Source organism: Pteronotus mesoamericanus, unplaced genomic scaffold (genome assembly GCF_021234165.1).
Source record: "Pteronotus mesoamericanus isolate MK-2021 breed Mesoamerican mustached bat unplaced genomic scaffold, CSHL_Meso_final scaffold_533, whole genome shotgun sequence".
NCBI classification, from domain to species: domain Eukaryota; kingdom Metazoa; phylum Chordata; class Mammalia; order Chiroptera; family Mormoopidae; genus Pteronotus; species Pteronotus mesoamericanus.
The window spans coordinates 4,882,866-4,909,635 of record NW_026555320.1 but is presented as its reverse complement, the minus strand read 5'-3'; the positions used below and the strand labels follow the sequence as shown (position 1 = coordinate 4,909,635).

General features: G+C 62.9%; 2 protein-coding genes across 2 annotated transcripts; both read right to left on the bottom strand.

Moving 5' to 3' along the window:
• Positions 1 to 2,983: 2,983 nt before the first annotated feature.
• On the bottom strand, positions 2,984 to 16,320 carry SLC38A3 (solute carrier family 38 member 3). Its single transcript, XM_054594842.1, has 16 exons — positions 16,250 to 16,320; positions 8,993 to 9,143; positions 8,816 to 8,897; positions 8,543 to 8,658; positions 7,940 to 8,013; positions 7,768 to 7,860; positions 7,581 to 7,662; positions 6,470 to 6,552; positions 6,317 to 6,375; positions 6,006 to 6,170; positions 5,848 to 5,927; positions 5,483 to 5,583; positions 5,216 to 5,340; positions 4,979 to 5,123; positions 4,002 to 4,105; positions 2,984 to 3,914 (listed from the first exon to the last, which is right to left on the bottom strand). Exons 2-16 carry the CDS (start codon positions 9,091 to 9,093, stop codon positions 3,810 to 3,812), a joined length of 1,515 nt encoding a protein of 504 aa, XP_054450817.1. The 5' UTR covers positions 9,094 to 9,143; positions 16,250 to 16,320; the 3' UTR covers positions 2,984 to 3,809.
• A 7,045-nt stretch (positions 16,321 to 23,365) lies between these two features.
• Positions 23,366 to 26,560, bottom strand: GNAT1 (G protein subunit alpha transducin 1). The gene is made up of 8 exons (XM_054594694.1): positions 26,455 to 26,560; positions 25,211 to 25,253; positions 24,956 to 25,097; positions 24,699 to 24,856; positions 24,485 to 24,613; positions 24,141 to 24,270; positions 23,761 to 23,914; positions 23,366 to 23,645 (listed from the first exon to the last, which is right to left on the bottom strand). Exons 1-8 carry the CDS (start codon positions 26,558 to 26,560, stop codon positions 23,455 to 23,457), a joined length of 1,053 nt encoding a protein of 350 aa, XP_054450669.1. The 3' UTR covers positions 23,366 to 23,454.
• Between the last annotated feature and the right edge of the window lie 210 nt (positions 26,561 to 26,770).

Genomic DNA, 26,770 nt, shown 5'->3' with positions numbered 1-26,770 from the left:
ACGCAGCGGTCAACTCAGCATCTCTGCTTTGATGTCCAGTCAGTGTCTTAGATGTTTCATTGGCAAAACTGACCTCCCTTCCAAGCCTGCTCCTCGCCCTGCCTCCCTCAGGGGATGCAGTGGCAGCTCAGTCCCTAGATGGCCTAGGAGTCACCCTTGATTTGTCTCCGTCCTCCACCTCTTACCCAAGCCATCAGGGAGCCGGGCCGCCTCTACCTGCAGGCCAGCCCCGTGTCCCCTGGACCGCGCCGCCACCCGGGCTGAGCCGCTCGGCGTGTCTGTCTGAACGGCTGCGGCAGCCCCGTGTCAGGCTCACCCTCTGCTCCCCAGCCCCCACCCCGGGTCTGGTCTCAGTGCAGCAGCCAAAAGAATCCATTTGACAGTGAGTCAGTTCCTGCCCCTCCTGTGTTCAGGGCCCTGCAGGGGCTCTTATCTTCCCCAGAGAAAAATCCAAAGTCCTTACCGTTGCTGACAAGGCCCCACAACACCTGCCCCTCTATTGGCCCTCACTTGCCCCTCCTGTCCTCTCCCGCCTCTCCTACCCTCGGCTACAATGACTTCCTGCTGCTGCTCTCTCTGGTCAGGCACATTCTGCCTCAGGGCTTTGCATTGGCTGATGCCGCTGGTTGGGGTGGTTCCCTGCAGGCATCCACACGGCTTCCTCCCTCCGCCAATGTCTGATGCCAATGTCTGATCACAAGTCCCTTTCTCCGGGAGGCCCATCCCAGCTCACCTGCAGGCCCCTGTTCTCCATTGCCCTCCGCGTGTCGTTTTTACTCCCCATGGCAATTACTAAGCATCTTCCAACAACTGATATACCTTACTCATTCTGTTTCACATTTCTGGCCTGAATCCAATCCCCCACCAAGAATGTAAGTTCAAGGAAGGCAGGGTCTTTGCCTTGCGCGTTACTGTGTGCACAGGCGCCAGAGGAGTACCTGGCGTGGAGGGAATCTCACTGCCCATTGCTGGGTGAATGAGTAGCCCCCCTTCAGTTGGTAGGTGAGGTGTCCCTGTGCACACAGGTGAGTGGGGAGTGGGCCGAGAGACCAGGGCCCGGGCCTTCCTGGTCTACATTCACTTACTTTTCTGTTTCAAGCAGTCATAAGAAAAACCGTAAAAAGAAATACAGAAGGCCTTTATGCTGAACTTTCTGGCTGTTCTATCTTGTCAATATTTCAACCAGAGCAAGTGTGTGTTTGTTTTTCTCAGAGAAATTGTTTTATAATTTTTAGATTTTATTTATTTATTTTAGAGAGGGGGGAAGGAGGGAGAAAGGGAGAGAGAGAAACATTGATCGGTTGCCTCTCGTGCGCCCCCAACCAGGAACTTGGCCCACAACCCAGGTATGTGCCCTGACTGGGAATCAGACTGACTTTGACCTTTGGCTTTGCAGGACAGCACTCAACCCACTGAGCCACAGCGGCCAAGGCAGACAACTTTTTTTAATGCAAAAAAGAAGAAAATATGCTTGGGAAATTCTTCAAAACATACAAAAATGCTTACAAAAAAGCTTAACGATGACCAATGGCCCGCAGGCCCATCCTCACGGAGTCCCAGTGTCTGGGACTTCACAGGTAGGAATGAAGGTTACTCATGTTCAAACAGTCATCTGGACACTTGGTTTTTGGATCTAGTGCAGTGGCCACGTCACGCGGCGCCTGCTGCCCGCCGCTCAGGCCGGCAAAGACCTTGCTGGGCAAGCAGACGCGGCCGGCCTCCCGGGTCCAGGGTCCTGCCTCCACCTTGGCTGTGTGTGGCGGACAGGGCAGCTAGTGCCAGCCCGCCGCCCTGCTCTTAGAGGCCCGCTGCCTGCCACTCTGACCTGCAGCCTTCTTTGGGTGGAGGGAGTGTGAGAAAAGGCTCCAGGGTCTGTCTGCTGGAGAGACCCTGCCCTGTGTCGTGCCCACACCCCAGGAGCCCAGAGGCTGGGGAGGAGCTACAGCCTCCTCTTGCAGGGAAGGAACCAGGAGCCCCCGAGGGCAACCCCGCGCACCAGGGCACTCTGGGCTGCCGCCACCTCCAGGCCAGTGTCCAGCTCTTCTCCGGGGTCACGGGGCTCCTGGGTGAGTCCCCAGGCTGGAGTCAGGCGACTGGGACTGATGGGAATCAGACTCAGGAAGCCTCCCTGTGATGGGCTGGCACTGCTGTGGGCCCAGCAGCCACCAGCTTGAGGAAGTTCTTTCTTCAGGGGTTTCCCATGCTGGCAGCCACCTTGCCAGTTCAAACTGGATTTTTCCTGCTGCCCTTTCCTCGGCGGCCCAGCCGGGCACAGGGTCTCTCCTAATGAGGATTTGGTGCCAAGACCTGGGCAGCTCCATCCCGCTGGGTCTCAGCTGGTTCAGGTCTGCCCCAGGCAATGGGCAACTTCCCAGCCTCCCCGGGGGCCAGGGCACTGGGCCTGCCCTGCGTCCTTGCAGCCCTGCCCCGCCCTGGCCTCCCCCGCTCAAAACTCAGGCCCCACATACAGGGACGCACTAACTCACCTTTAGTCACAGCGGGTTTCTCTGTGGCTAAAAAGATCAGCCTGACACAGGGCACAGGGTCCCTGGACTTTTGTTTGCAGACTCAAGGCACTGACAGAGGGTTGACATGGCAGCCGGGGGCGGGGGGCAGGGGCCCTGCTGCGGGCTTCCCAGCCGCCCCCTGCTCAGACCCTCTCTGAAGCTGCTGGGGATGCACCTCACGTCCCTCCTTCCGGAGGCCTCTCTCTGTCCCATTTCCTGGGGCCTCATTAATTCCTCCCCACCTCACCCCGTGAGAAAGCAGGTCTGTGCTGAGCCTGGCCCAGGCCCAGAGCAGGGTCTGAGCACGCCCCTGGCTGGTTTGGGAGGCAAGGGGCGAGTGGGGTAGGGGACTCGCCCTGTCCTCACCCTCATCCCAGGGAAAGAGGCAGGAGAGGCCTCGATCACCGTCCACGTCCCGGCTCTCACCCGCTCTCCCAGAACCCCGGGACCATGGAGATCAAGAATATAAAACACAGTCAGTCTAAAGTATATTTATAAAAGGGGGCTGTCGGCTAGCCTCTTCGCCCTGTCCCAGGCTGGCCCCTGGGCCCCCGGCTGCCAGGGGCAGAGATGCTCTGGGCCCGGGCCTCTGTCTTCTCCTGGCAGGGGACTGTGAGCCAGGGTCCAGGTTTGGGGCACGGGGAGTCCCAGCCTCCCCGGGACTGGTGAAGGGATGTGGCAGGGGCCCCCTTGAGGGTACCCCACCAGCTTCACCCTCAAAAGAACTTGCTAGCTCCAGGCGGAGGGATAGGGGGTCTTCTCCCAGTGGTGGGGATGGGAGAACCGGGAAACAGCATCCAAGCACCTGAGCCCACGGGCCTGCAAGGGGCCTAGGGAACAGCAGGAGGGAAGGTGAGGGGGTCGAGGGGGGCGGGACCTCAGGGCCCACCGTGGCCCAACAGCGGGGTGGAGGGTGGCTGCCAGCCTGGGGTTCCAGCTCTACATGTCCCCCGCCGCGGGGAGAGCTCAGTGTATGCCTCTGTGTGAGGAGGGAAAGGGGCTTGGGTGAGATCTGAGGCAACGGTGCGGGGGGTGCGCCCCACCCTGCTCCCAGCTCAGGAAGGCCCTGCAGACCAGGGGCCCAGCAGGGAAGTGGCCCAAGGGCCTTGGTCCTGGCTCTGTTAAAAAACAAAACAAAACAAAAGAACAAAAAACCTTCCACAGAGAGGCCCTGGGGCAGGGCCACATGCCCTAGTGTTAGCCATGTCTCTCTCCTCCCCTGACCGGCCGCTGGGTGCCACCCAGGGCTGAAGAGTCTGGGCAGGGGCGCCAGGATGAGTGGACAGAACAGGACGGGCTGTCCTAGTGGTTTCCTCCGTGCCGCTTGGTCCCCGAGACCCAGTCAATGATGATGAAGCTCAAGCTCATGGTCATCATCAAGAAGCCAAGTGCAGCGAAGCAAAGGGCCTGTGGGGGCAGAAGTCATGGTCAGGACTGAGGCTGGGGCAGCTCCCACGCTTCGCACCGGCCCGCCGACCTCCAGGCCCCTCGCACCAGGATTTTGGGTGTGGATCTTGCAGGCTCCTTCTCGGTGGGCATGATGCGGAAGTAGAAGATGGCAGGGAAGATGAAGATGAGGCATGGGGCGGATGTGGCGCCTGTGGGGAAAACAGGGCGTGGCCACCAAGGGCTCATGGGCACCTATTAGCTAAGGGTTGGGGGGGACCCAACAAGATCAGACAGTCGTTGGGCGGGGAGAGTCTCCTCTTGAGACTTCACTCGAAAGCTCGTTCTCTGCCCACCGGCGTGAGAGGCGAGGGTGGTTGCTGTCAGAAAAACCTGTCAGCGAACGAAGTTCGCAAAGAGGAAAGGCGAGGTGGAGATAGAGATGGAGACTTGAGGCTATTGGGCTCCAGGATATAGCTATTCCTGAAGGCTTTTCTATTGCTTGAGCCAATACATTCCTTTCTGCCTGATGCATTTTGAGCTGGCTTATGGACATATGCAACCAAGAGTCCTGGCTATGGTTTTCATGATACTTAGCCCAAGTCTCTGTGTCGGTCCCTGCAGAGTTGGGCGAGGGAGTCAGTCTCCCGAGTCGGGTGACCCCAAAGGTGTCTGAGACAATGGACAGAGCTGGTTTGGGACAATGGACAGAGCAGCTCTCCCATAGTCCCGTGATCCTGGGGCTGAATCAAGGCTCCCCGCTCACCATCTGTGAGGTGCTGCTACCCCCCTTAATCGCTCTGAACTTCAGTTTTCTCACATGCAAAATGGACACAAGACCCTCCTTTGTGGAGGCCCTTGCCGCCCCGGCTCCACCCCGTGTCCCAGCGGGGGGACCTGACACACTGGTTCTGAGCCCGCGAAGGTGATTAGAAGAGCCTTCAGGACAAAATCTCAGGTGGGAGGCCATGCTGTGCCGCACGAGGTCAGAGGCCAACTCTTAAACGTAGGGCATGAGCTCAGGAATCTGCTAGGATTTGCAGATGAGTTCTCTGGGGAGATACCCAGCAGGGCCAGATTCTCACCGATGACCCCGAAGATGCCCAGGATGTTGGGGGCAAAGATGACCAGCAGGTTGATACAGGAGAGCAGGCCAGTGGCAATGAGCGTGTGCCGCAGCCAGCTGAACTCCCGGTTTGGAAACAACATCTGCTGGATGGCGCGCCGCACCTGGGGGGCAGGGAGTCATCAGCCGGTCACGCCACCCCCATCGGTCCCACCTGTATTGGTCCAGCCACCTCGCTGCCTTCCCGTGGGCTCACCGGAAACAGAACGATGGGCACCGTGAGCGTGACCGCCATCAGCACGGCCACGCGCACACACAGGATCAGCACGTCAAACGAGTCCACCTTGCTGTAGGTGTGCAGCAGCTCCGACTCCACGCCATCTGTGGCGAGCAGGGAGGCGGTCAGCAGGCGGCCCAGGGGGGGGTTTGGGCCCGGGGCCCTGGTCCACCCTGACACTGCGGGGAGTGGCGAGCGCCGTGCCCCCCAGCCTGGCTCCTGCCTCCGCCCCGGGGGCAGCCGTACCGTAGAAGGTGAGGTAGCCGAAGAGGGCGGCCAGGAAGTACATGATGTACATGACGGCGATGGACAGGTTGGAGATGTGTTGCATCTTCCTCTTGGAGGGACTATGGGGGGCAGGGGAGGGGCTTGGTGCCGAGCTGGGCTGCACTGGGAGACCCCCATGGGTCCTGGAGTCTGTCTGGCGTCACACCCTCACCATGTGACAGCAAGGAAGCCTCCTCCTTGCCACCAGTCGCCACCCAGAGCAGCCAAAGGGATCTTGGATAAGATGACTTGGCCCCTGTCACTCCCCGCTTGCAGGGCCATGTCCACCCACCCCTCCCCCATGACCTCAGGCAGCACCGCCCCTCTCCCTGCTGGGAACCTACTCCTTGAGCTCTGTGTAGATGGGCAGCACCTCGGGGTGGCAGACGAAGGCGAAGGCCATGATGGGGATGGTGTACGCCGTCTGGGGGGACACGGGGACTGTGTCAGGGCAGTCCCCACACTGTCCCTGGGCCCTGCCCCAACCCTGGGCCTGTCAGACCTGTATGTTGAGAGTGAAGTAGCTCGGGGTGCACACGGCTGGGGTGCCGGTCTTCCCCAGGAGCGCCGTCTCCTCCCTGCTGAACTGCATGAGGCTGGAGTTGCTTGTGATGTTGGCAAAGTGGGAGGGGAGTGGGCAGGGCACCTGGAACTTTTTGTAGATGACCTGGTGGGGGGTGGGCATGAGAGTGTCAGGGCAAGGCTGCGGGGAAGTCACTCTGAAGCCACCTGGAGATCAGGGCTGGAAGAGCTGCCTTCCAACAGAGGAGCCCCGCCCCGTCCCTTGCTGGACCAGCACCAGGGATGACTCACCGCGATCAGGAAGAACACCATGCAGCTGAGAGAGAAGCCGCTGGAGTAGCCCAGGTAGCCTGCACAGTCGGGGGAGGGGCGGCGGTGAGGCGGGTCCCCTCGGATACGTCCTTCCAACACGCCCTTCCCAGGCCCTGGCGCTGCCACACTCACCGAGCTGCCGCATCAGCGCCAGGGGAAGAATGACAGTGACAGTGACCAGGATCACAAGGTAGTTCCCGTTCACGTACCAGTCCCTGCCGGGCGGGAGCGGGGAGCCAAGGTCAGAGCCCACGCTGCCCCGGGTCGGGCCACAGGCCCCCATCCCCCGTCAGGGTCACCGGTGATGCCACCGGGTGGCCTCCAGGGAACACCGGTCCGCAGCTCAGAGTCTCCGTGCCCATCTGCAAAGTGGGCAGGCTCTCGGCGCCCTCCCGGGTGAGGCCCGGGCTTGGTGGCCCTCTGACTGGAGCCTCTGCTGTGTTTTTCTCGGGGCGCACAGGTCCAGCCTCCTCAGGGAGGGACCCCAAGGGGCCAGGCAGGTGGGTGGGATGAAAGGGCCTGGCCCTGGGGGTGGGGCACTTTCCATGGGGGGCTCAGGGACTTGCCAAGGACCTGTGCCCCTGCGGTCCCTCCTGGCGTCTGCATCTTGCATCTCCCGCTGCTCCACCCTCCAGAGGACAGGGGTTGCAGGGAACGAGGAAAGGAGTAAAGGAACCAGCTACCCTTCAGGGCAGGCCCGAAGGCCAGCTCCTTGGGAAAGACCCTGAGGGAGGCGGTTCCTGGCTGTTTCTCCCCTCCCAGCCGGCTCTCAGCCTCCAGCCCCTCTGCTTGCCTGGGCTGTGTTGCCAAGGGTGGGGCCCGTCTCCTCTGTCCCCACTCACAAACGTGGCCGGTGCCATCAGCACTGCCTAAACTAATGATGGGCAACTGGGACACCATGGGCTTAATTTCTTGGTGGAGGGGAGGGGCTGATGCCCAGGCCACAGTCAGGACTAGCAGGCGCTCAGACCTAAGCCCCTGGCAGGCGCTCAGGCCCTCCCTGCTCACAGGCCAGGCGGGGCTGCCCCTCACCCCGGCCCACGTGGCCCTCCTGGGGGTGCTCCATAAATGGGGGCGGACTGGAGGTTGGTCCCACTGGCAGCTCTCTGCCCCTCTAGTAGCCACTTGTAGGGCCTGCCTCATCTCTCCCACCAGCCCCACCGGGCTCCCAGGGCCAGGGGTGGACGTGGAGGGTGGACGGGGGCTCCTACCCTCACCCGGCCCCGCCCCACCCCAGGCTCACGAAGTTTGCTCCTCCAGGTTCAGGAAGGTCTGTATGACAAGGGGCAGCTCAGACTTGATGATGTACAGGTAGCTGGACATGGCTGGAGGGAGAGAGAGGCGGTGGGCGCCGGGGTCAGTGGAACCAGCGGCTGTCCCTCAGACGGCACCCCTCACCCCCGTCTGCCTGCGTGGGCCACCAGCCGCACCTCCGATGTTCTGCAAGGTGATGGCCAGGGCGGCCGCCAGCTTTCCCGGAGTCCCAAAGGCACGGTAGCCCAGCTGCTCGTAGGCACGGATTCCTGCGGGCACAGGGCGTCAGGACGGCCGGGGGGGCCTCCCAGCCTGCCCCTCCCTTGCCGCCGGCCGTCCGAGGCTCACCCACGATCCCGGAGGACTTGAGCAGCAGATGGATGGAGTAGCTGGAGAGCAAGGCTACGGCTGTCAACAGGAACCTGGGGAAGACGGACAAGGGAAGGCTGCTGGGCTCCCCCGTCGGGCTGGCAGGAGGTGATGAGCTCGGGGAGGCCCGGGGGCGCGGGGTGGGTAGCCAGGTGTCTGGCAGGTGTGGGTATGCGCTTGGCAGGCCCAGGGCTGGTGCACGCCAGCCAGTTTGACCCGGAAGAGGCCCTGCAAGCCCATTTCTCCTTGAGTTCTTGGAATAAACATGTTTTCCACTTGGCTGTGAGGCAGAGCTCCCAGGTGAGGACACGTTGCCCATACAGGCCTGGCCACGGGGCTGCATCCATCACGTGTACACATAAAAGGACAGGCGGGTCTGTTAGCCTGGCCCCGTGCTGCCACCTCAGTGGCTTACTGGGAAGTGAGGTATATTTGTATTGCTGTGGCTGGTTTGTTCAGCCGTGGGTTGGGCTGAGTGAAGGTGCCTACCCACTGCCACCAAGGCCTTAGGACAGGAAGCTGGTGGGTCTTGGGAGGTCATGGGCAGTGGCTGTCTGTAGATGGGGTGCAGGTGGCACTCACAGGAAAAGGATGATGCCGGTGTTGGCCATGGCGTAGGCCAGCCCCAGGATGCCGCTGCCCATGATGGCGTTGCTGAGGTTGAACACCGACATCCCGAAAGACGTCTTCCCCTCGAACTGCAGGCGCCAGGTGGATAGGGGGGCAGTCAGCAGGCAGGGCGGTCATCTCCGCCTTCCCTCCCCATCCCCCAGCCTCCCAGTGCTGCCCGAGAACGCCTCATTCCTTCGTCCCTGCCCCCAGCGGCACCCGAGCCCCCTCCGCTGCCCCGCTCACGTCGGTGAAGTGTGGTTCCTTGCTGGGGCTTTTCTGTAGGAAGCCCTCGCCCTCCGCACAGCTCCGTCGGGGGCCCTCGACCCTGCAGGCACAGGCCAGGGCAGGCAGCTCAGCTCTGGCCCCTTGCCCTGCGCCCTGCCCTGCCCTGCGCCCTGGCTGGGCCCCCGCCCTGCTCACCTCTCATCTCCTGCTGTGGGGGTGCTGACCGGGCGTAGTCCTTCTGAGTGTTTGCCATTGGGCACCAGATCCACCAACTCCGTCTGCAGAGGCGTCTCCATGCTCAGGGGACACCACGGGAGCCTGGCTCTCACCCGACACGCTCAGGAGTCTGCGGAGCAGGCGGCCCGTCAGGTCATCCCTGCTCCTTGCACCCGGGCCCAGCCTCCCTAAGGCCGTCTCGGCCGCAGGCACGTTGTGCAGAGGGTCACTCAGGACACACGTGCACAGGCCGCTGTGCCTGGGCCTCCCTGGGACGCCCTGAGGGGCACCTCCGCCAGCAGGTAGTGCTCCCCCCACACACACCCCGACACACACGCACCAGCCCAGGCAAGGCCTCCAGGCCTCAGTTTCCCCATCTGCGCAGCAAGGGTCAGCTGTGTGACCTCAGTTCAGAGCCCAGCGGCCGCAGGACCCTGGGATGCTGAGTCCCAGGCCCGTAGACCCCACCCTCGGGCGAGCCCTGGACTGACTCCCCCTCCCTGGGGCTAATGCTAGGGGATGGTTTCCTGTGCTGGCCCCACGTGCCAGGGGCCTCCTAGCCAACCTAGAATGGCACGGCCCGACGGCGGGAGGCCTCGGGAGCGGGTGAGCGCTGCGGGCCCTGTTCCCAGCTGCCCGGCGGGCACTGCTGGCAGTCAGAACAAAGGGCCCTCTGTGGGCTGAGGGCTGGCGCCGGGGACGGCAGGCGCAGAGGCTGCCCCCCCACCCCCGGAGCCAGGAGGCCTGAGGCAGTGCTGGGTGGCTGGACACCTGGGCCCTGCCCGCCTGGCTGCAAAGGGCCCTCAGGGGGCCTTCCAGGAAATGGGTGCCCCGCGGCCCAGTTCTCTGGGCCACACAGGCCTCGCCCTCCACGAAGCCCTGGCCCGACGGCCATGTTTTCCTTCAAGCCTCTCCTTCTCTGCTAGGGGACCTGCCACCCTTAGGCACCCATCCCCCAGCAGCCTTGGAGCAGACTCTCCACTTCCCGGAGCCGCAGGCCAGGAGCTCAGCACCTTGGCCAGCTGTGGAGGGGCCTGGACCATGAGGTCACTCCCCCTTTCCTGCTCTCCGGGCGTGGCTCTGCTGGGTCCCTCAGGAGCCGGCTCCTTGGCTCTCCACCCCCCAACCCTGTCACCGCCCAGGCGACTTGCTGGCCTTCAGGGCCCCGGGGCTGGGAGCCACCCGCCCGATGTCCAGAAGGTACCTGGGCAGAGAGCCCCCAGGATCTATAAGGATGCTCTGAAGACCAGTTGAGCCAGCAGGAGAGCTGAGGCCAGAGTGGTGACCAGGGAGGGGACACGCTGCCAAGCAGGTCAGCCAGAGCCTAGTCTTGACGCCATGGCACCCCCCCGCTTGGGACCCTGATCCTGTCCTGAATCTTCTATCCCCACTCCAGACCCTGAGGGTCTTGTGCCTGCTCCGGAACCTGGAACTCCAGGGGACCGCAAACTTAGCACTTGGGAGATGGGTGGGTGGGGGAGGCTAGCCTCGGGCCTCGGGCCCCGGGCCCCAGTGTCCTGGGGACAGCAGCCACACAGAACTGGCCAGAGAACCACCTCCCTTCGCTCCAGGCCGGAGCTCAGACCCCAGGCATGTTGGTTGTGGGGCCCCCTCACCTGGCACCCTTGGACCCCTCAACCTGCCTCTCCCTCCTCTGACGCTGACGTCTGAGCCCTTCCCTCCTCCAGCCCTGCCCTCTCTGAACCATGACAAGGGCACATCTCTTTCCTGGAGCAGAGTCCCCAAGGTCAGCCTGTCCTCGTGCCTCTGCCCCACCATCATCACCCCTCAAAGGATCCCAGCTGGGTGTGGAGGTGGCCGCACTTGGCCTCCTGAGTCACTCCGGAGTGCCCCCTGGCTCTCAGCTGGGGTGGCCCTTGCTGGGCCTCCCGCCCTGGGCAGGCTAGGGCAGGCCCTCCGAGTGTGCTGAGTCGGCAGCCTAGACAAAGCGCCCTTCTCTGCCTTAATATCCTTCCCTAGCAGCGGGGCACGGCCGCCAGGGAGACCACAGTCCATGGCATGGTCAAGGCCAAGGTGCTGGGTCCTGGCTCCAGGTTCCCCACCCCCACCCCCAGCAGGACCTGCACTTAGACCTTTAGGGCCTGTCTCTTACTCACAACCAGCCATTGCTGGTTCTCAGGCTGGACTGAGATCCCAGAAAGGACTGCAATACCCTTCCTCAACTGACTCTCAGTCTGGAAGTGGCAAAATCCCTAAGCACATCCCTCACCCTATGGCTCCTGCTGCAACTGAGTGTGAGCCACATAGTGCTGGGACTCCAAAAAGGGGAGAGCGAGGCATCAAGGAAGGCTTCCTGGAGGAGGAGGTGATGGAGTCAATTCTGAAATTCCAGGGCGAGTCCTCAGGGTGCGGAAACAGGAGAGAGGGACTCAAGCAGGGGGCGCAGCAGGGGCAAAGGCCCTGCGGTGTGGTGTGGGGCAGGTTGTGAGGGGGAAAGGAGGGTTCCGCGGCCACAGACAAGCCTGCCACAGCCTGGAAGGCCGGGTCCGGGAGTCCGTACTTCATTCCAGAGCAGGGCTAAGGGTGGGGGCCAGGGTGATTAGCACTGGCCTGGCACGCGGACCCCTGGCTGTTCCCTGAGACCGGCAGCCCATTTTTGACTCGGCTGTCCCCCGCCTCGGGCCTGCCACCTCCCGGGCTTCTTTCCATCGGGGAGTCAGCGCGGACTCAGGGGTGACTTCAGCCCAAGGACGGCTGCCGGCAGTCCCTGACCCACGGTGGGGAAAAACCAGGGTGAACACTCACAGTCCAAGGTAGACCCAGCCCTGCCTCACCATGTGACCGTGGACAGGGTGTTCCTCACTCAGGACCTCAGTGTCCACATGTCCCCCAGGGTCCTGTGAGGTTTGGCCAAAGCAGGGGACAGAGTGAGGAGCCTCTCAAAGACCTTTGTCCCCAGAACAGGCCACGGGCTCTCAGAGTCAGGCTGGGGGTGAGGAGACAGATGGCTGTGACCTTGAGTGGGTCATCAGAATGGGATCTGTCATGGGTGCAGCGTGGGCTCAGGCAGTAAATCGATGGCCCGGGCCACTGTCCCAGGACCTGTTTGCTCTGCTGGGAGATAAGGGCCAAGAGGGGACAGAAGTCACAGGGATAGTGTGCAGCAGGTAACGCCCGCCCTCGCATGTCACGGGGTGCGAATTCGTCAGGCACACCTCGGCCGGTGTTGAGTTTGGCTAATTAAAGATTTCAAGTCCCAGGAATCCAGGCCACTGTGTGGGCCGGCTGCTGTGGGAAGCACGCCTCTCGGCGTTTCTCCCCAAGGCGCACGGACGCAAGTGGCCCTGCAGCAGCAAGCTGGCTATGGGGGCAGCCCCCTGTCCTTCCCTCGGCCCCGCGGCCACAGCCTCGGTGGAGCCACAGGCCCCTCGGAGCCTGCTGCCAGGGCCCCAGGCTGCCCGCGTGAGGGCAGCCCGGGCCTGAGGAGAAGCCGCTGGCCTGGCCCGAGGGTCCATTGTGGCTGTCGGCGGCGGCTCGGGCATGAGGGTTGCCCCAGCTCCAGCTCCCCCATCCTTACCGCTCCCTCCCCGGCTGAGAAAAGGTGCCCCCTCCCCTGCACCGCCCTGCCCACCTGCACCTCCGGGCTTCAGAGGGAGGACGCCCTCCTAAGACAACCTATCAGTCAGTAGGGAAACTGGGTTCAACGGACACGTCTGAATCACATGTTTTCAAGGCACAGCCACCGGATGGGTGGGGAACGGATTGCTGAGGTCGGGGGTCTGGAAATGGGGTGGGCGGGAGGGCGTTCGGAAGAGGGGAAGGTGCTAAAACACACCCTGCGCCTCCCCCCCACCCCCACCTACGACTCCGGATTCTGAGCCCAGCAGACCCAGTCCTCCCTCCACTCCTCCCTCGTTGTCAACAACACTGGGTAAGTGGCTAGCGTGTGGCCAAAGCCCGGCCGGTGGCAGGCAGGAGGGACACACGCAGGGACAGGCAGGTGGCCCAGAGCACTGCCGTATTAGGCACACCAATCACCTCGTCCCCTAGCTCCCTGGCCGTAGGGCCTGCCTGGGGCCTGGGCTTCTGCGTCTGGGCACCTGGAAGGTGGGGATGGAAGGTGGACTTCCCTGCGACAGGGCACTTTTCTAGACTTCCAACAGATGCTTAGAGTGGGGCCTAGCCCCAGACACCTAGGCCTCCCCTCCCCGCCGGCCCTGGCCCCTGCTTGCTCGGGCTGACCCCAGCCAAGGCTGCAGCTGGAACTTCTTGGCTCAAGACTGGACCAGGGCCAGCAGTATCCCCCTCCCCCTGTTGCCAGCCTGCTGAGAGGGACGTGCAGCCTGAGGCCCAGCTGAGGCAAAGGACAGGACATCACATGCCTGTGGCCCCCCAGGAGCAGGGGAGACCCCGAGCCAGCCAGCCCATCCTCCTCCCTGCTGACCCGGAATCCCCTGGAGGCGGCCAAATATTTGGACAGCCGGACTTCTGGCCCCAAAGAAAGCTGGAACAGGGGCCTGGGGCAGCTCAGGACTCATTGGAGACCCCGATGGGGGGGCTAAAGGCAAGGTCAGCTTGGAGGAGAGGCTCCATCTAACGTCAGGAAGAAGCAGAGAGAGGCAGAGGGAGGGAGGGAGAGACAGGGAGAGAAAACACACATCTCCTATGTGTCCATGCATACTGATCCGGACAGAGAGGCACAGGGAGTCTGCGAAATGCAAAGGGGTAGAGAGGGCCACAAAGAGAGAAAAGTACACAGAGAGACCTGGACAGACACTCGGACAGGGAGAGAGACAGACAACCAGAGAAAGCCAACCAGTCAGAGACAGCCAGATGGAGAAAGGAGCAGATGAGATGGCAAGAGATGGCGCGGGACAGCCAATGAAAGGCAGAGCCCCGGCAGGAGCAGGAGGGGAGAGGAAGCCAGACGCCTAGGTGAGGGGCAGCGGACACAGGGTGCCCTGCAGGGGTGGCAGGCAGAGCCCTGGAGGGCCCCGCAGGAGGCTGCCACAGCACTTCTAGGTTCCCACGAGGGCCGCCTATGTCCCCGGGAGCCAGGGGCAGGGACATCCGGGGGTGGGGGCTCTGAGCCCAGCAGGGCCAGGAGGCCGGGCCCAGCTAGAAAGAACCCCCTAGTCTAGCACCTGTGGCTTGTCTCCCCACACAATGGAAAAGATATACGGAGATGACGGCCGGTGGGAGTGACTCTATCCTCAAGGGCCACGCACGTGTGTAGACGTGCCAGCGGAGAGGCTGTGTACAGGACGTGGCCCGCAGAGCGGAAATTCAAAACCAAGCCACCCCAAGCTGCTAGCCGGAAAGCCCCTCCTGCCCCAGCAGCTGGTCCTTCCCTTTGGTCCCTAGAAGCCCTGCCTGGCCTTCAGGAGCACCCCACCCAACCTGCGTTTGTCTTCTCACCCGGAGTCAAAGGCCAGCCCTCCACCCACCAGACTGAGTGTGCACAGGGCACATAGTAGGTACTCGGTGAGTGCTGGCACACGGATGCGATGGGTTCAAGGCCCTTGGCGAGCCCCCAGCCCATCTCACTGGCCCCACGTGGCACCTGGCCCCCCGCCACGGCTGTACTGGGCATCCTCCCGTGGGACCCCTATTCCACTGCAGCATCGGCTGTGCACACACGTGCCCAACTGCCCCCAAACATGTTTTCCCCCAGACTGAGGGCCTGTTCCCTCACCCAGCCCAGACTCTCAGGGTGCACTCAGTCCAGCTCAGAAGCCGTTCTGACTCCAGCCAGAGACCAAGAGCCCTCTCGCGTGGCCTGCTTCTCTCAGTTTCTCCGTTTCCCCGGGACTCCGTGCCTGCTTGCTAGGGGCCGTGGGCGCCAGGGCAGGGGTAACTGCATCTCATGGTCTGGTCACCTGGAGCCCTGGGCTGGGTGTTTCGGGTTTTTTTCCACCTGCCTTTGGGCTAAAAGAACCAGGACTGAACAAAGGGGTGGCTTGAGAAGCCACTGAGGACACGGGCTCCATGAGTCCAGGCAGAGTGAAGTTCTGAGACATGTACTCCCACCTCCTCCCTGAGATGTAGTCCCCTGCCCCCAATGCCAAAGAGTCAGAGATTCTTATTCCTGCTCCAGGTCATTCCAGTCCTCTTGGATATGCGTCAGACCTGACCTCATCCGCCCTGATTCCAACCCCCTTTGGTGCTTCCTACAGGAAGCCTTCCATGGTTGTGCAGAATAAAATGCAACTGCCCTCAGAACGCCTCCTGTGCTCCAGACGGAGAACCTGTGAGGGATGTGCTTCCTTTCCAGAAGGAAATGAGCCCCCATGTCCCTGCCAGAGAGGGCCCTGAAGAGGAGGTAGTAGGTCCAAAGGCCTCTTCTAGGGGCTGCACAGTGGCCCTAGGCGACCGGGGAAGAAAGGCCGGGACTGGCAGGCTGAAGGAATGACGGGCCTTTGACTTAGGCGCCCTCAGACCTGTCCCAGAGCCTAAACCTGGTCTTAGGGTTCAGGTGACTCTGGGGGAGAGACGGTGATCCCCATAGGCTCCGCCCCCGGCCCCCCTCCCTGGGTGTAAACAAACGCACGCATTTGGTGTGGCCAATGGAAGGGACCAATGAGGCGGGGCGGGCTCCTGCAAACTGAAGTCCAGGTCTTTTCCCTCGGCTGCCGTTATGCAGTGCCTCCTGGCACAGCCACACGCGAGCACCTGGCGGCGGGGAGCGCGCATGGAACCGCGCCCTCAGCCTCCGGAGCCACACGTGCCCGGTACCCACCGTGCCCGCTGGCCCGGCTGCAAATAGCACGGGCTCTAGGACCAACATGTGCCCCGCGGCCCCTCAGGCAGCCTGGCCCGGTCTGCCCTCAAACTTCTGCCCGATGCAGCCGGGATAAATATACCCGGACTCCTCGCACGCCAACCCGGCCGACTTGCCTGCCTGGTGCCCGTCGGAGCGGCGCTCCAGGGCCTGCTCCCGGGCCCTCTTAGGCTCCCCTCCGGGGCCCTCTCCAGCCCGTCCCCGCAGGCTGAGGCTCAGGAAGCCCATCGGGTGCCACTGACCTCCCTCCGTCCCACCCGGCCCTGCCAAAAGGCCCCGGGGCGACAGGGTGCCTCTCCCAGGACACCTGCTCGAGCTCGGAGCTGAGTCTGACTGGCGGGTCCCTGGACCTGCGTCCAGAGCGCCCGGGCTCCGGTTCTCGGAGGCCGGGGCAGGCCAGGGAGCTACCCAGGGCCGGGCTGCGGACGAGAGGGTGGACGGAGGGCTGGGCCTGCCCGGTGCCCCTGGGCGGGGGTCGGTGCCCCTAGCGGTACCTGGTCTCACGGGTGGGGACGCGCGGTGCTCAGCTCTGGCTGGCGCTGACCTCTCTGCTCCCGGCCGAGCGCAGCGCCGGGGGATGAAGGGCGCCCGGCCCCGCCCCCGGCCCGCCCCCCGCCCTCCAGTCCCCCGCGGCCGGCGGGAGGAGGGGCTGGTCTGGGGCGAGGCGGGGGCCCGGCCCATGGAGCAAAGGGGCAGCCGGGGCGCAAAGCAGCCCCTGGACAGAGAGCGGCTGCCCCGAGAGGGCTCCGCCGAGTCCTATGGGGGGAGTGCTTCAGTCCCAAGCAGACGTCCCCCGTAACCCCTGAAATACTCTGCTGCCCTCGCCCCTCAGGCCAGAACGGCGCTTCAGCCAAGCCGAGTGGGACCGGGGCGAAGCTTAACCTCAGTGAAGGGTGCTTGAGTCGGGGACTCTCAGACATCACTCAGGCTCCAGAACGTCTTTCTGCCTGTCTCGCCCTTCCCAGGCAGAGGTGGGGGAGGGCGAGGAGGGGGCCCCTGCGCCAACTCTGCCTTCACCCCAGACATTCAGAAGTGACCGAGGCTGGGACAGATGGGGCAGGGGCTGGGAGGTCAGGAGGGAGCCAAGCGTGGCTTGCACTGAGGCTTGCCGGGCTTCTGCCCAGCCAGGCTCCCCATTTCTTTATTTCCAAGGAGTAGGGGACAGCTGTCAGTCTGTCCACGGTAAGCAGGGCCTGCCTGAGACTTGGTGCCTTGCTTGGGGCAAGGGGTTTTGGGGTGGCCCTCTTCTCCACTGGGGGCTCCCATGCCAGCCCTGCCTGCTTTCCCACCCATGACTTTGATGCCCAGAAGTGGGTGGTGGGTGTTAAGGCCCCCAGGCCCAGCCAGCAGGGAGCTGGGGGAGGCCTTGAACTTGGGGGCGAGCCAGGCTGGGGGGGCAGATTCCCAGAACATCTGTGTCCTTGCTTCTCGGCCACTGGCTCTGATCCGCTTAATCCCGTGGCCTCTGCTGTTCCTGGCCAAGCTGGGTGCCCCCCTCCCCGAGGCTGGGGGAATGCCCCCGGAGGACAAGCCTCACCCCTCCTTACCCCCCACGGCCCTGGGCTAGGAGTCAGGACTCTGGGACTCTCTTCCTACGGACACATGACATCACCGCAGTCAAGCTTTTGGTACCTGAGTTTGTGTCACAGGAAATGGCTCTGTGCTGTCCCATGGCCCAAGGGGTATAGGTGAGGGGGGAGCTGTGAGTCAAGGGCAGGGGGCTTCGCTGGGAGTGCCAGAGGCCTGGAAGAACTAAAGACAAAGGCACTAGGATGGTCCACTCCCTGAAAACCTCAAACCGCCCAAGCTCTCCCCGTGCCGATGGCTGGAAAATGGAAGGGACTGGCTTTCCCTCCTGACCTGGGGCTGGTGCAATCCCCAGATCAGAGCTTCCCTTGGTCATGAGGGACCACAAGACTCTCAAAGGGGCTTGGGGCCTGCCCATGGTGGGGGGGGCGGCGGTCAGATCGTAGAGGCGCTGGCCAGGGTCTCAGGCCCACCCCTCCCACCTATAGGCACCCTGGGTGCTCACAGAAGCCATTTTGCAAAGGGCTGGGCGATTCCATTGGCACTTCATGAGGGGTCAGGCCTGGCTTCAAGGTCACACAGTATGTGGGTGTTGAGGTCCTCAGTCCAGAATGGCTGGGCTGGGCTGCTGTGGGAGGCCTGGTGGCGGCACGATGTGGGGTCCGTGGGCCAGGCCAGTTGTGGCCAGGCTGGGGGAGGGACTGCCTGTTTGTTGATGCTAGGCCTGGGCCCTGGCCAGGGCAAACACAGCTCCGAGGCCTTTCCCGCCACCTGCCGAATCTCCCAGCCCAGGCTGTGGTGGCTGGGCAGCTGGCAGCCAGGTTGGGGCTTGAGAGCTGCCGGGCTCCTCCTCCCAGAGGCGAGAGGGGACGTCCACCCTTGCGGCCGCGTGGAGGGCAGCCACCTGGAGTGGAGGCGGGCGGGAAGCTCTACGGCTTTATCTCAGCCTGCAACCCAGCCCCCTCCTTTACTCCCCCATCCCCAGAAACTGAGGCACAGGCCCAAGAGACTGCCAGGCACGTGGGGCAGAACTCAGGGTCCCAGGACCACTCAGACCCTCCTTCCGGGGTCCTGGGAGCCCCTTGCTCTCCTCCTCTCTCTTCAGTCCTGTCTTCTTGGCCTCCAGCTAGACGGCCTCCTCTTGCCGCGCCGCTGCCTCCCCTGGCGCGGCCTCCACACAGGGCTCCCAGACCCTGCTGCCAGTGAAGCCCCATCTTCACCCCCCACCCAGCCCTCCCCACAGCGCAGCGTCGGGATTCGCTGACTCCTCCGACACCCAGCAGACACTTGTCTGGCACCCAGCTTGCCTCCCCAACGTTCCCCCAACCTGCTCCTCTACCCAGGGGGCCTCTCCACCTTCCTCACCACTCGGCAGGTCTCTCAGTGTCGTGCCTTCATTTCCCTACGCCTTTGCCCTCCTAGTTCTCACCCTGTCCCACCTCCTGAGCCAACTCCTACTTGTCCTTCAACCCTCAAGTGGGAGATCACCTCTGAGAATCCTGCCTGAGCCGCCTGGGAGAGCCAGCTCCTCCTATACTTCCTGTGGCTGTTCTCGCCCCCACCCCCACCCCTCGGCCACCCCACCGCAGCGTCTCTAAGTGCTCCCTACGGGCCAGCTAGACAGGAAAGCTCCTGCCAGGCTGGAGGGCAAGCCAGATGGAGAAGCAACCTGTGGACTTGAGCGGGAGAGAGACACCCGCCCAGGCGGGGAGGAGCAAGGGTGCTGGGGGGAGGAAAGAGCTCGGCACAGGGACACGTGCGCGTGAGTGTGGGATGAGCACCGACAGGTGCGGGGCTGCGTGCAGGGGCAGGACGCCTGGCCTGGCGTCAACGTTGGGGGCTTTCTAGGCCTCACAGAATGGTGGCTCTCCCCTCCCAGCCCCCGGGGTTGAGGACCCGCGTCTCCAGCTCCTGGCTACACTCTGCCTCTGCTCGGTGTCTGGGACATTCCTCCTTGCGTGTCAGGGGGGCTTCGTTGGCACAGTACCTGGAAGGCTAGGGGAGACCCTCCTCGTCAGCCTTTCCCCCGAGTCCCCAGAGCTGGTGACCTCTTGGCTGAGGCCTGTCCCCACAGTCTTGGCGTGCCCTCCCTCTCTCCCCTGAGATCTGGCCCCCTGCGTCTCTGGCCACTGAAGCGGCTTAATGAGCCCAGGTCACGTGGGCCAAGCTACTGCCTGAAGGGCGGGCCCGAGCCCCCGGTGGCCGCCCAATCGGGCCCTGACGTCAGTGGCATTAACTGTCTGCCAGGATCGTCTAATCTCTGGTCAGTGGCTGGGCCAGGTTAGTCCCGCCAGAGCCAGAGCTGAAGGCCATGAGGGCCCCCAGGGGCACCTTGAAGTTGCAGGTCAGGCGGGACGGTGGTGGCCATCAGCGCTTACAGTAAATGTCTCCTACCTCTGGTCCTGGGGTGTGGCCACGGTGCTAACCCTGGGCCGGCTCTCTCCGATCCTCTGCTGTGCACTGTAAACCAGGCGCTGGGCACCAACCCTGCTCCGCAGGGTGTAATTACCCTGGTGTGGTGAGTGGGGCTGAGGAGGCTTGCCGGCCACGGACAGGGAAGCCGGTGTCCGGGTGTCGTCCCCAGCCCCTGGCATCCAGGACTCAGGCTAGAACCATGCATGGGAGGGGACTCTCTGGAGGGTGGCGTCCAGCCCCTGCCCGGTGTTCGGGCTTCTCTCTGCTCCTTGCCCAGGAAGGCCAGGGAGCTCATTATCTTCCTTCCATGGCAAGGTGGCTATAGGGAAGACCCCATTAGCCCACCGCTCCTGGCAGCTTCCTCCCTGTCTAACCCACAAGCTCCTCAAAGCTTCCTGTCTTCCTTCTTGCCTCCCTGGCCCCCCCCCACCTTAAATCCCGCCCTGGCTCTCTGCTGCCGAGCTCGCTGCAGCGCACTGCTCAGACGGAGCCTCCTTAGTTACAGAGCGTCCTTAGCTGCGGTGAGCAGCCGAGGCTCAGCCAGGCCCCACCACCCAGTGGGGGTCCTACACCACTGGCCCGGGCCCCATCCTCCCTCCTGGCAGCACCAGTGTGGCTGCCCACATGTATCCAGAGCCGCCTAACCCAGCCAGTGTCCCCCTACCCCCTGCTCAGGTGTGGGAACCCTCCCCCTCCCCTCTCTGCCCCGCCATTCCCACAGGCTCCCAGCTCCACCCTCCCGCGGACATTGAGGAGGCTGCCCGCGTGCTGCCTTCTGCCCGGCTCCCAGCACCCACCTGCTGCCCGGACACCTCCCCCAGCGGCCACAGGTCTGGGAAGCCCAGCCTCCCCAGGGTTCCTCTGTAGTCCCAGCCTGGTGGGGCCATCACATGCACTTGTCAACAGATAGGTCCAGGTGCCGTCGCTGGGCCCGACTCCTTACAGACCCTGGCCCCGTGGGCAAGGAGGACATGCCGTCCCCACGGATCCCGCGCCCACGCACACCGGTCCCCAGGAAACATGTGTGCCCCGCTGTACGTTTTGATGAAAAGTTTTCATGCTTATTTTTCCCAGAAGCAGATTTGGAAAATATCACTGATGATCTCATTTCCATTAAAGTCAGGAAAATAAAATTATGCATTGTTTTAGGTATAAGTAAAATATTGAAACGTAAAAGTAATGTTTTGAGAGTTAATGTACCTACTGTAAATTATTTCAAAGTTCTTTCAACTGAAGTTATGTGAAAAAATTAACCATTAAAATACATAAAACTGTATATAGTGGTGGACATTTTTCCTTTTTTCTTCAGGCTCCCATGTGGCACCAATAGAGCTTCAAAGGGCTCTTTTGGATTTTGTTTTTATTTAGAATTTTGATATTTTGTGCATCATGGATTTTTTTTTTTTGCAGGATTTCGATTTTTAAAAGTATTGATTAATATATTATTTGATCACAGAAATTTTTGGCCCAATCTTAAATTTTGCACTGAAGGTGATGCCTCGTTTGCTGCACTCGGCCCGATTCCAGCCGGGCAATTGCATCCTTGCTTCACTGTCTCGTGGAGGAAGCCCAGGCCTCCAGGCTGGCATTTGGCACTTCCCACTGCCTCCCTGCCTGACCCCCTTCCCTGCTCCTGCTCTACTGAACTCCTGGGGCCCCCAAGCCTCCGTTCCTGGGGCTTATACACCCTACTGCACTAGCCAGAGTGAGCGTCCATCTCAAAGCTCCCCCTTGCCCTGGCTGGTGTGGCTTGGTGGGTTAAGCATTGGCCTGCAAACCCAAAGGGCGTTGGTTCGCTTCCCGGACAGGACACACGCCTGCGTTGTGGGCCAGGTCCTGGGCTGGGAGCTTGCGAGAGGCAACCTGTTCATGTTTCCCTCACACATCAATATCTCTTTCTCCCTCCTCTCTCTCTAATATTAAAGTCTGAAAAAAATTTAAAAAACAAACACACCTCCCTCTTGATCCAAGACCATTCCTGCGAACATTTCCCATGGCTCCTCTGCCCCTTGATGGGGGTCAAGAGGTACAAGCCTGTCCTGTGCTCTCAAGAGTGCCCCCCACGGTGTCAGGCCAGATGCTTCAACCTGGACGGAACTGTCCCCACTCACATCCAGCCCAGCACTGGGCACTTCATAGATGCTCATGACTCTTGATAATCAACCCTCTCGCCCTCCCCTCAAGAAAGGACAGCTGGGCAGGACGCAAGGTTTATTGCTGAGTCTGCGCTTCTAGCTGAGGGGAGTGCGAATCGCGCCCTGGCTGCGCTAGGCGAAAGCTCCTGTCCTCGCCTGCAGTGCGGTCGCGTCCACAGACATCAGCAAGGACTGGGTGATTGATGAGCAGGAGGGAATGGGGATGAGGGAACGTGAGCCTTTGTCCCTCGGTTATTCCTGCCAGGGAGTGGGCCCTGGGTGGAAAGGGCAAGAGAAGCTGCTGGCAGGGACGAGGGTCACCTGGGTTTGCTCGTGACCCTACCTGAGGTAGACCCCTCGGGGCCTCCATCCTGTCCCAAATTCTCTGCCTGGGGCTGATCAATGGGAGCCGGACTCTGCCCCCAGCCTCCCCTCAGGACAGTTCAACCATTGGCCATAGCTGGTGTCAACAGTACCCTCCCTCAACAGACCATCCCCTTGGCCGACTGGCCTGAAGTACTCCGGGTGGGTGGGTGAGGTAGGACAAGGATCTGGTGTCCAAGGACGGAGGGGGCAGAGCCTGTGGGGGCAGGGTGGGGGCTGCCCTGAGACGGGTGCGTGGGGAAGGGTCCAGCCTGCGTCTCCCTGGCTCGCAGGGGCTCCCAGGGCCGCCCTCACTCCTGGTTCACCTATGCAGGAGCTGCGCTGGCCAGAGCTGGGTTAGACTTTGGACGCCCGAAGGTGCTGGGACAGACGGTTACTGGCCACTGGGTAGACAGGTGTTGGACTTGTCACATGGAGGTGGTAAGGCTGGAACGGGCTGATGGTGAGCGGCAGGCCTGCCTGGAGGCGGGATCCCCGCTTGCCCCCTGCCCTTCCTGAAACCCTGGGAGGGAGGGTTGTTTGCTGAGCCCAGACCCACCGGGTGAGTCACAGGCCCCCTGGGGTGGGAGGGCTGCTAGAGATTGGTCAGCCTGGCACTGCTGAGTCACTGTGTGCTCTGGCTGCCCCAAGTCCTGCCAGCTCCTAGCTGGGGCTGGCTCTGGTGGGTCCTGGAGGCCGGTGCTGCCAGGCCGTGAAGGGCAGCGTGGGGGCTGCGGGCACCTGGGCCGGGGAGGCCTGGGAGCTGCAGGGGAGGCTCAGGGACTCCAAGCTAGTGGGGCTCAGGGTTTGGTTCGGTGGCTGGTGGGGCCCTGGAGTCCTGGGGGGCTGATTGGGGGTTGACTGGGTCCTGTTGGCTGAAGCTACAAGGTGGGTAGGCTACAGGGTCTCGGGACACGCATGGGTTCAGGAACCTGGGGAAAGAAGAAGGAACCTTGTCAGCACCCCCAGCCCCAAAATAATTGGGCTTAGGCTCAGAGAGACGGTGGAGGTGGATTTTGAAGCAGGGATACCTGAGTGGTTGGGGCCTGGTCCAAAGAGATTAAGCGCAAGGGGGACTTGTGAGCCAGGGGAGGGGCCTGCGGCCGTGGGGTGGAGCCAGGGCGGGGCCTGGACGCGGAGGGTTCTGGGAGTTGGGGGTCAGGCCGTGGAGTGGGTGGCCTGTGGCGAAATGGGCTGGGGCTAGGGTCTTCAGACCAAGGGGCACGACAGGGAGGCCTCTGGGCTGGGAGGCGCCCACCTCAAAAGAGGCCGCAGTCTTTGAGGTTCTCCTTGATGATGATGTCTGTGACAGCGTCAAAGACAAATTTGACGTTCTGTGTGTCGGTGGCGCACGTCATGTGGGAATAGATCTCCTTCACGTCGCGACGCATGTTGAGCTCGAGAAACTGCACCTTGATGTAGTTGCCGGCGTCCTCGTACGTGTTGGGCCCTGCGGGGACGCGGCTCTCACTCCTTGCCGCGTCCTTCCGGCCCAGGGGGCGGGGGCGGGGTGGGGTGGGGCGTCGCCTGGCGCCGGCTGCCGGGGGGAGGCGTGGGGGGCTTACCATCGTAGTCGGGGAAGCAGATGCTAAGATGTGCCTTTTTTATCTTCTCAGAGAAGACGTCCTTCTTGTTGAGGAAGAGCACGATGGACGTGGTGGCGAAGTAGCGGTGGTTGCAGATGCTGTTGAACAGGTGCAGGCTCTCGTGCATGCGGTTCTAGGAGCGCAGAAGCCGTCGGGCACGGGGACGCGCGCCGCGGCCCGCTCCCTCGGTGCCTGGGGGCTGCGGGCCAGCCTCCCCTGGACCCCTCTCGGCGGGGCTGCTGGCCGACCTCCGTCCTCCTCCAACGGCTCTGGAACGACTGCCCCCCGCCGGGCGCTCCCCACCCGCCCGCCTGCAGCTTGTCTCCCGCGTTCCGTCGCAGGCCCTGCTCGGCGCTCACCACTTCGTCGTCCTCCACCAGCACCATGTCGTAGGCGCTCAGCGCCGCGATGAAGATGATGCAGGTCACCCCCTCGAAGCAGTGGATCCACTTCTTGCGCTCCGAGCGCTGCCCGCCCACGTCGAACATCCTGCGGGGCCCGTGGGGCCTGAACCCGCGTGCCCAGCCCCCGGGCCGCGCCCGCAAGCCTCCGCTCCCCTCCCAAAGCTGTCTGGGGTGCCCTCCGACGGGACGGGCATCCGGGGGCCGGGACTTTATGAGGGTGGGCGGGGTATCTGGGGAGGGGCAGGGTCTCCCACAGGGACGGAGCCGCGGGGCCCCAGAGCGCGGGCGCAGGGTCGTACCGGAAGTTGAGGTCCTTGAAGGAGAATTGCGTCTCGATGATGCCGGTGGTCTTGACGCGCGAACGCAGCACGTCCTGCTCAGTGGGCACGTAGCCTGGCGTTACCAGGCGCTCCAGGTCCGAGAGGTAGCTGCGAGAGAGCGCGGGGCGTGGGTGGGTGGGGTGCAGGCGCGCGTCCGGCCCGCCCGCGCCCCGCGCCCCGCTGGCGCGCTCACTAGCCCGCGGAGTCGTTGAGCTGGTACTCTGAGGCGCGCTCGAAACAGGCCTGGATACCCGAGTCCTTCCACAACCGCTGGATGATGTCCGACATCTCCTTGGGCATCGTGCCCTCCTCGATGGTGTCGGCCATGTGCATCAGCTTCCGTGCATCGTCCTGGGAAAGGGTGGGAGTGGTTGGTGGTGGCCCCGGACTTGGGCCAGGCCCCGCGCCTCGAATCCTCAGAGGCCCCATACAGCCCGCCTCCTGGCGCACCTGGCGCGCAGAGTCCCCGTACTGGATGTTGAGCGTGGTCATGGCGCGCACAATGGCCAGGATGGACTGCAGCGTGTTGCCGTAGATGATGGCGATGAACTCGAGGCACTCTTCTAGCGAGTACCCGTCCTGGTGGATAATCCTGCGGCCCGGCAAACCGGGGTCAGCGCCCTTGGTCGGGTGGGGAGGGACTGGCCATGTGCGCACGCCCCTCCTCCCCACCCCGGCGGCCTGGGGACGGGAGCTTGCACTCACTTCATCTGCTTGACAATGGTGCTCTTCCCAGACTCACCGGCACCTGGAAGGGAAGCCCGCCTCAGAGCTGGGCTGAGCGCACCCCCTCCTGCTTCCCATTCCCTGCTTACAAGGCCCCGAAAAAATGGCTAGGCCGGCCCAGGGCACCAGCCTAGCCCTCAGTTCCACCCCTTTTCCTCTCATTCCCCCAAAGGAAGATCCTGACACCCTAGCAGAAAAACATTTATAAATGTCAGGAGTGACAGAAGAAGGCTGAAGAGGGGCATCAACGACCTCAGCTGTGCTGGGGAACCTGCAAGATCCTGGTTTACTCTGTTTATTAGCCTGAGACCAAAATAAAGAAAACCTGGAGCGCCACCTTGTGAAAGTATATGAGATTGCATGCCCGGAAATATTTGAGCCGGGTCAACCCAGCTTTTCACCTGGGGTGGCGTGTGTCTCCCTGAGGCTCAGAGGGCATTAGCACCTTGGATCGGGGAGAGATGCAGCCCGTGGCCCCTCTAAGCCTGCCCTTGCAAGGGTGTGGCACAGTTAATGGGATTTCTGGCTTAGGCTTCCTGTCTTCGCCGGCACTGACTGGACCCTGGAGAGCCCCCCCCCCGGGGGGGGGGCCTGCACCCCTCTCAGAGCAGCTCCTTCTTCCCCCGAGGGGTGGCGGTGGCCTCAAGCAGCTGGATCAGAGCCCCATGTCCCTTACTACCGCGGGACCATGGGCACACTGTATCTCGTCCCCTCTGTGCCTGAGTCCCCCTCCCCCGGGAGCTGCTTTGCAGTTGTGCCCACAGCGAGGCTCTGGGAACTGGCCGTGCGGCTCTGGGTCATCCTAGGGGCTGCCCACTCTCAGGAGGACTGTGACCTCCTCCCTAAAGGAGCAGCCCTAACATGGGGCCTCCCAGGAGGCCCTGGTCTCTGAGCCCTGCCCAGCCAGGGCAAAGGTGTGCCCCCCCCCACCCCCCGCCGCCCCACCTCTGCAAGAGTGGCTGGGACACACTTCTCGGGAGGGGAGGTTGCCAGAGGCGGGCTCTCTGGGGAGGGGTTGCACGTCTGCGGCATACCCGGCCCCGGGGAGCCAGGGTACTGTCGGTCAGGCCTGGCCTTGCCCGGCCAGGGCTCCCACTCAGTTCCCTGCCCTGTCGCAGGCTCACTGTGCTTCCCAAGCCATCCCTGCTTCACAGAAGGGCCACCTGCCTGCCCCCACGCCTCTGACTTTGTGATGGTGGCCCCACCTGGGCCCACACCCCTACCCAAAAGCAGCAGTTTCACAGTGCGGGCATCCTTCTCAGCATCTTCTTTCAGCTTCTTTTCCAGCTCCCTCGAGTGCTTTTCCTCCGCGCTGGCCCCAGCCCCCATGGCCCCGGCAGCCACTGAAGGAACAGGGTCAGCTGGCTCTTCTGAATGGAGGGATCTCCAGAGCTGGGCTCAGGCTAGCCTCTGGCCTCCCCAGACGCTCTTCTGGCCCCAGGACTGGCAGTCAGTTGGCTCTCCAGACCTGTGCAGGCCCTGGTGGGGCTGCTTAGTGGGATTCGGGCACTGGGGGTACCCAAGAGCCAATCAGAGACA

Bases quoted from the DNA above. Each gene is read 5' to 3' on its own strand.
- SLC38A3 (XM_054594842.1), bottom strand. From the start codon at position 9,093: ATGGAGACGCCTCTGCAGACGGAGTTGGTGGATCTGGTGCCCAATGGC. The intron at 8,898-8,992 runs GTGAGCAGGGCG...CTGTGCCTGCAG, and splicing joins CCCACAGCAGGAGATGAGAG to GGTCGAGGGCCCCCGACGGA. The intron at 8,014-8,542 runs GTGAGTGCCACC...CGTCTTCCCCAG, and splicing joins ACCGGCATCATCCTTTTCCT to GTTCCTGTTGACAGCCGTAG.
- GNAT1 (XM_054594694.1), bottom strand. From the start codon at position 26,560: ATGGGGGCTGGGGCCAGCGCGGAGGAAAAGCACTCGAGGGAGCTGGAA. The intron at 24,614-24,698 runs GTGAGCGCGCCA...GCTCTCTCGCAG, and splicing joins CTCAACGACTCCGCGGGCTA to CTACCTCTCGGACCTGGAGC. The intron at 23,915-24,140 runs GTGAGCGCCGAG...CTGCGCTCCTAG, and splicing joins TGGTGGAGGACGACGAAGTG to AACCGCATGCACGAGAGCCT.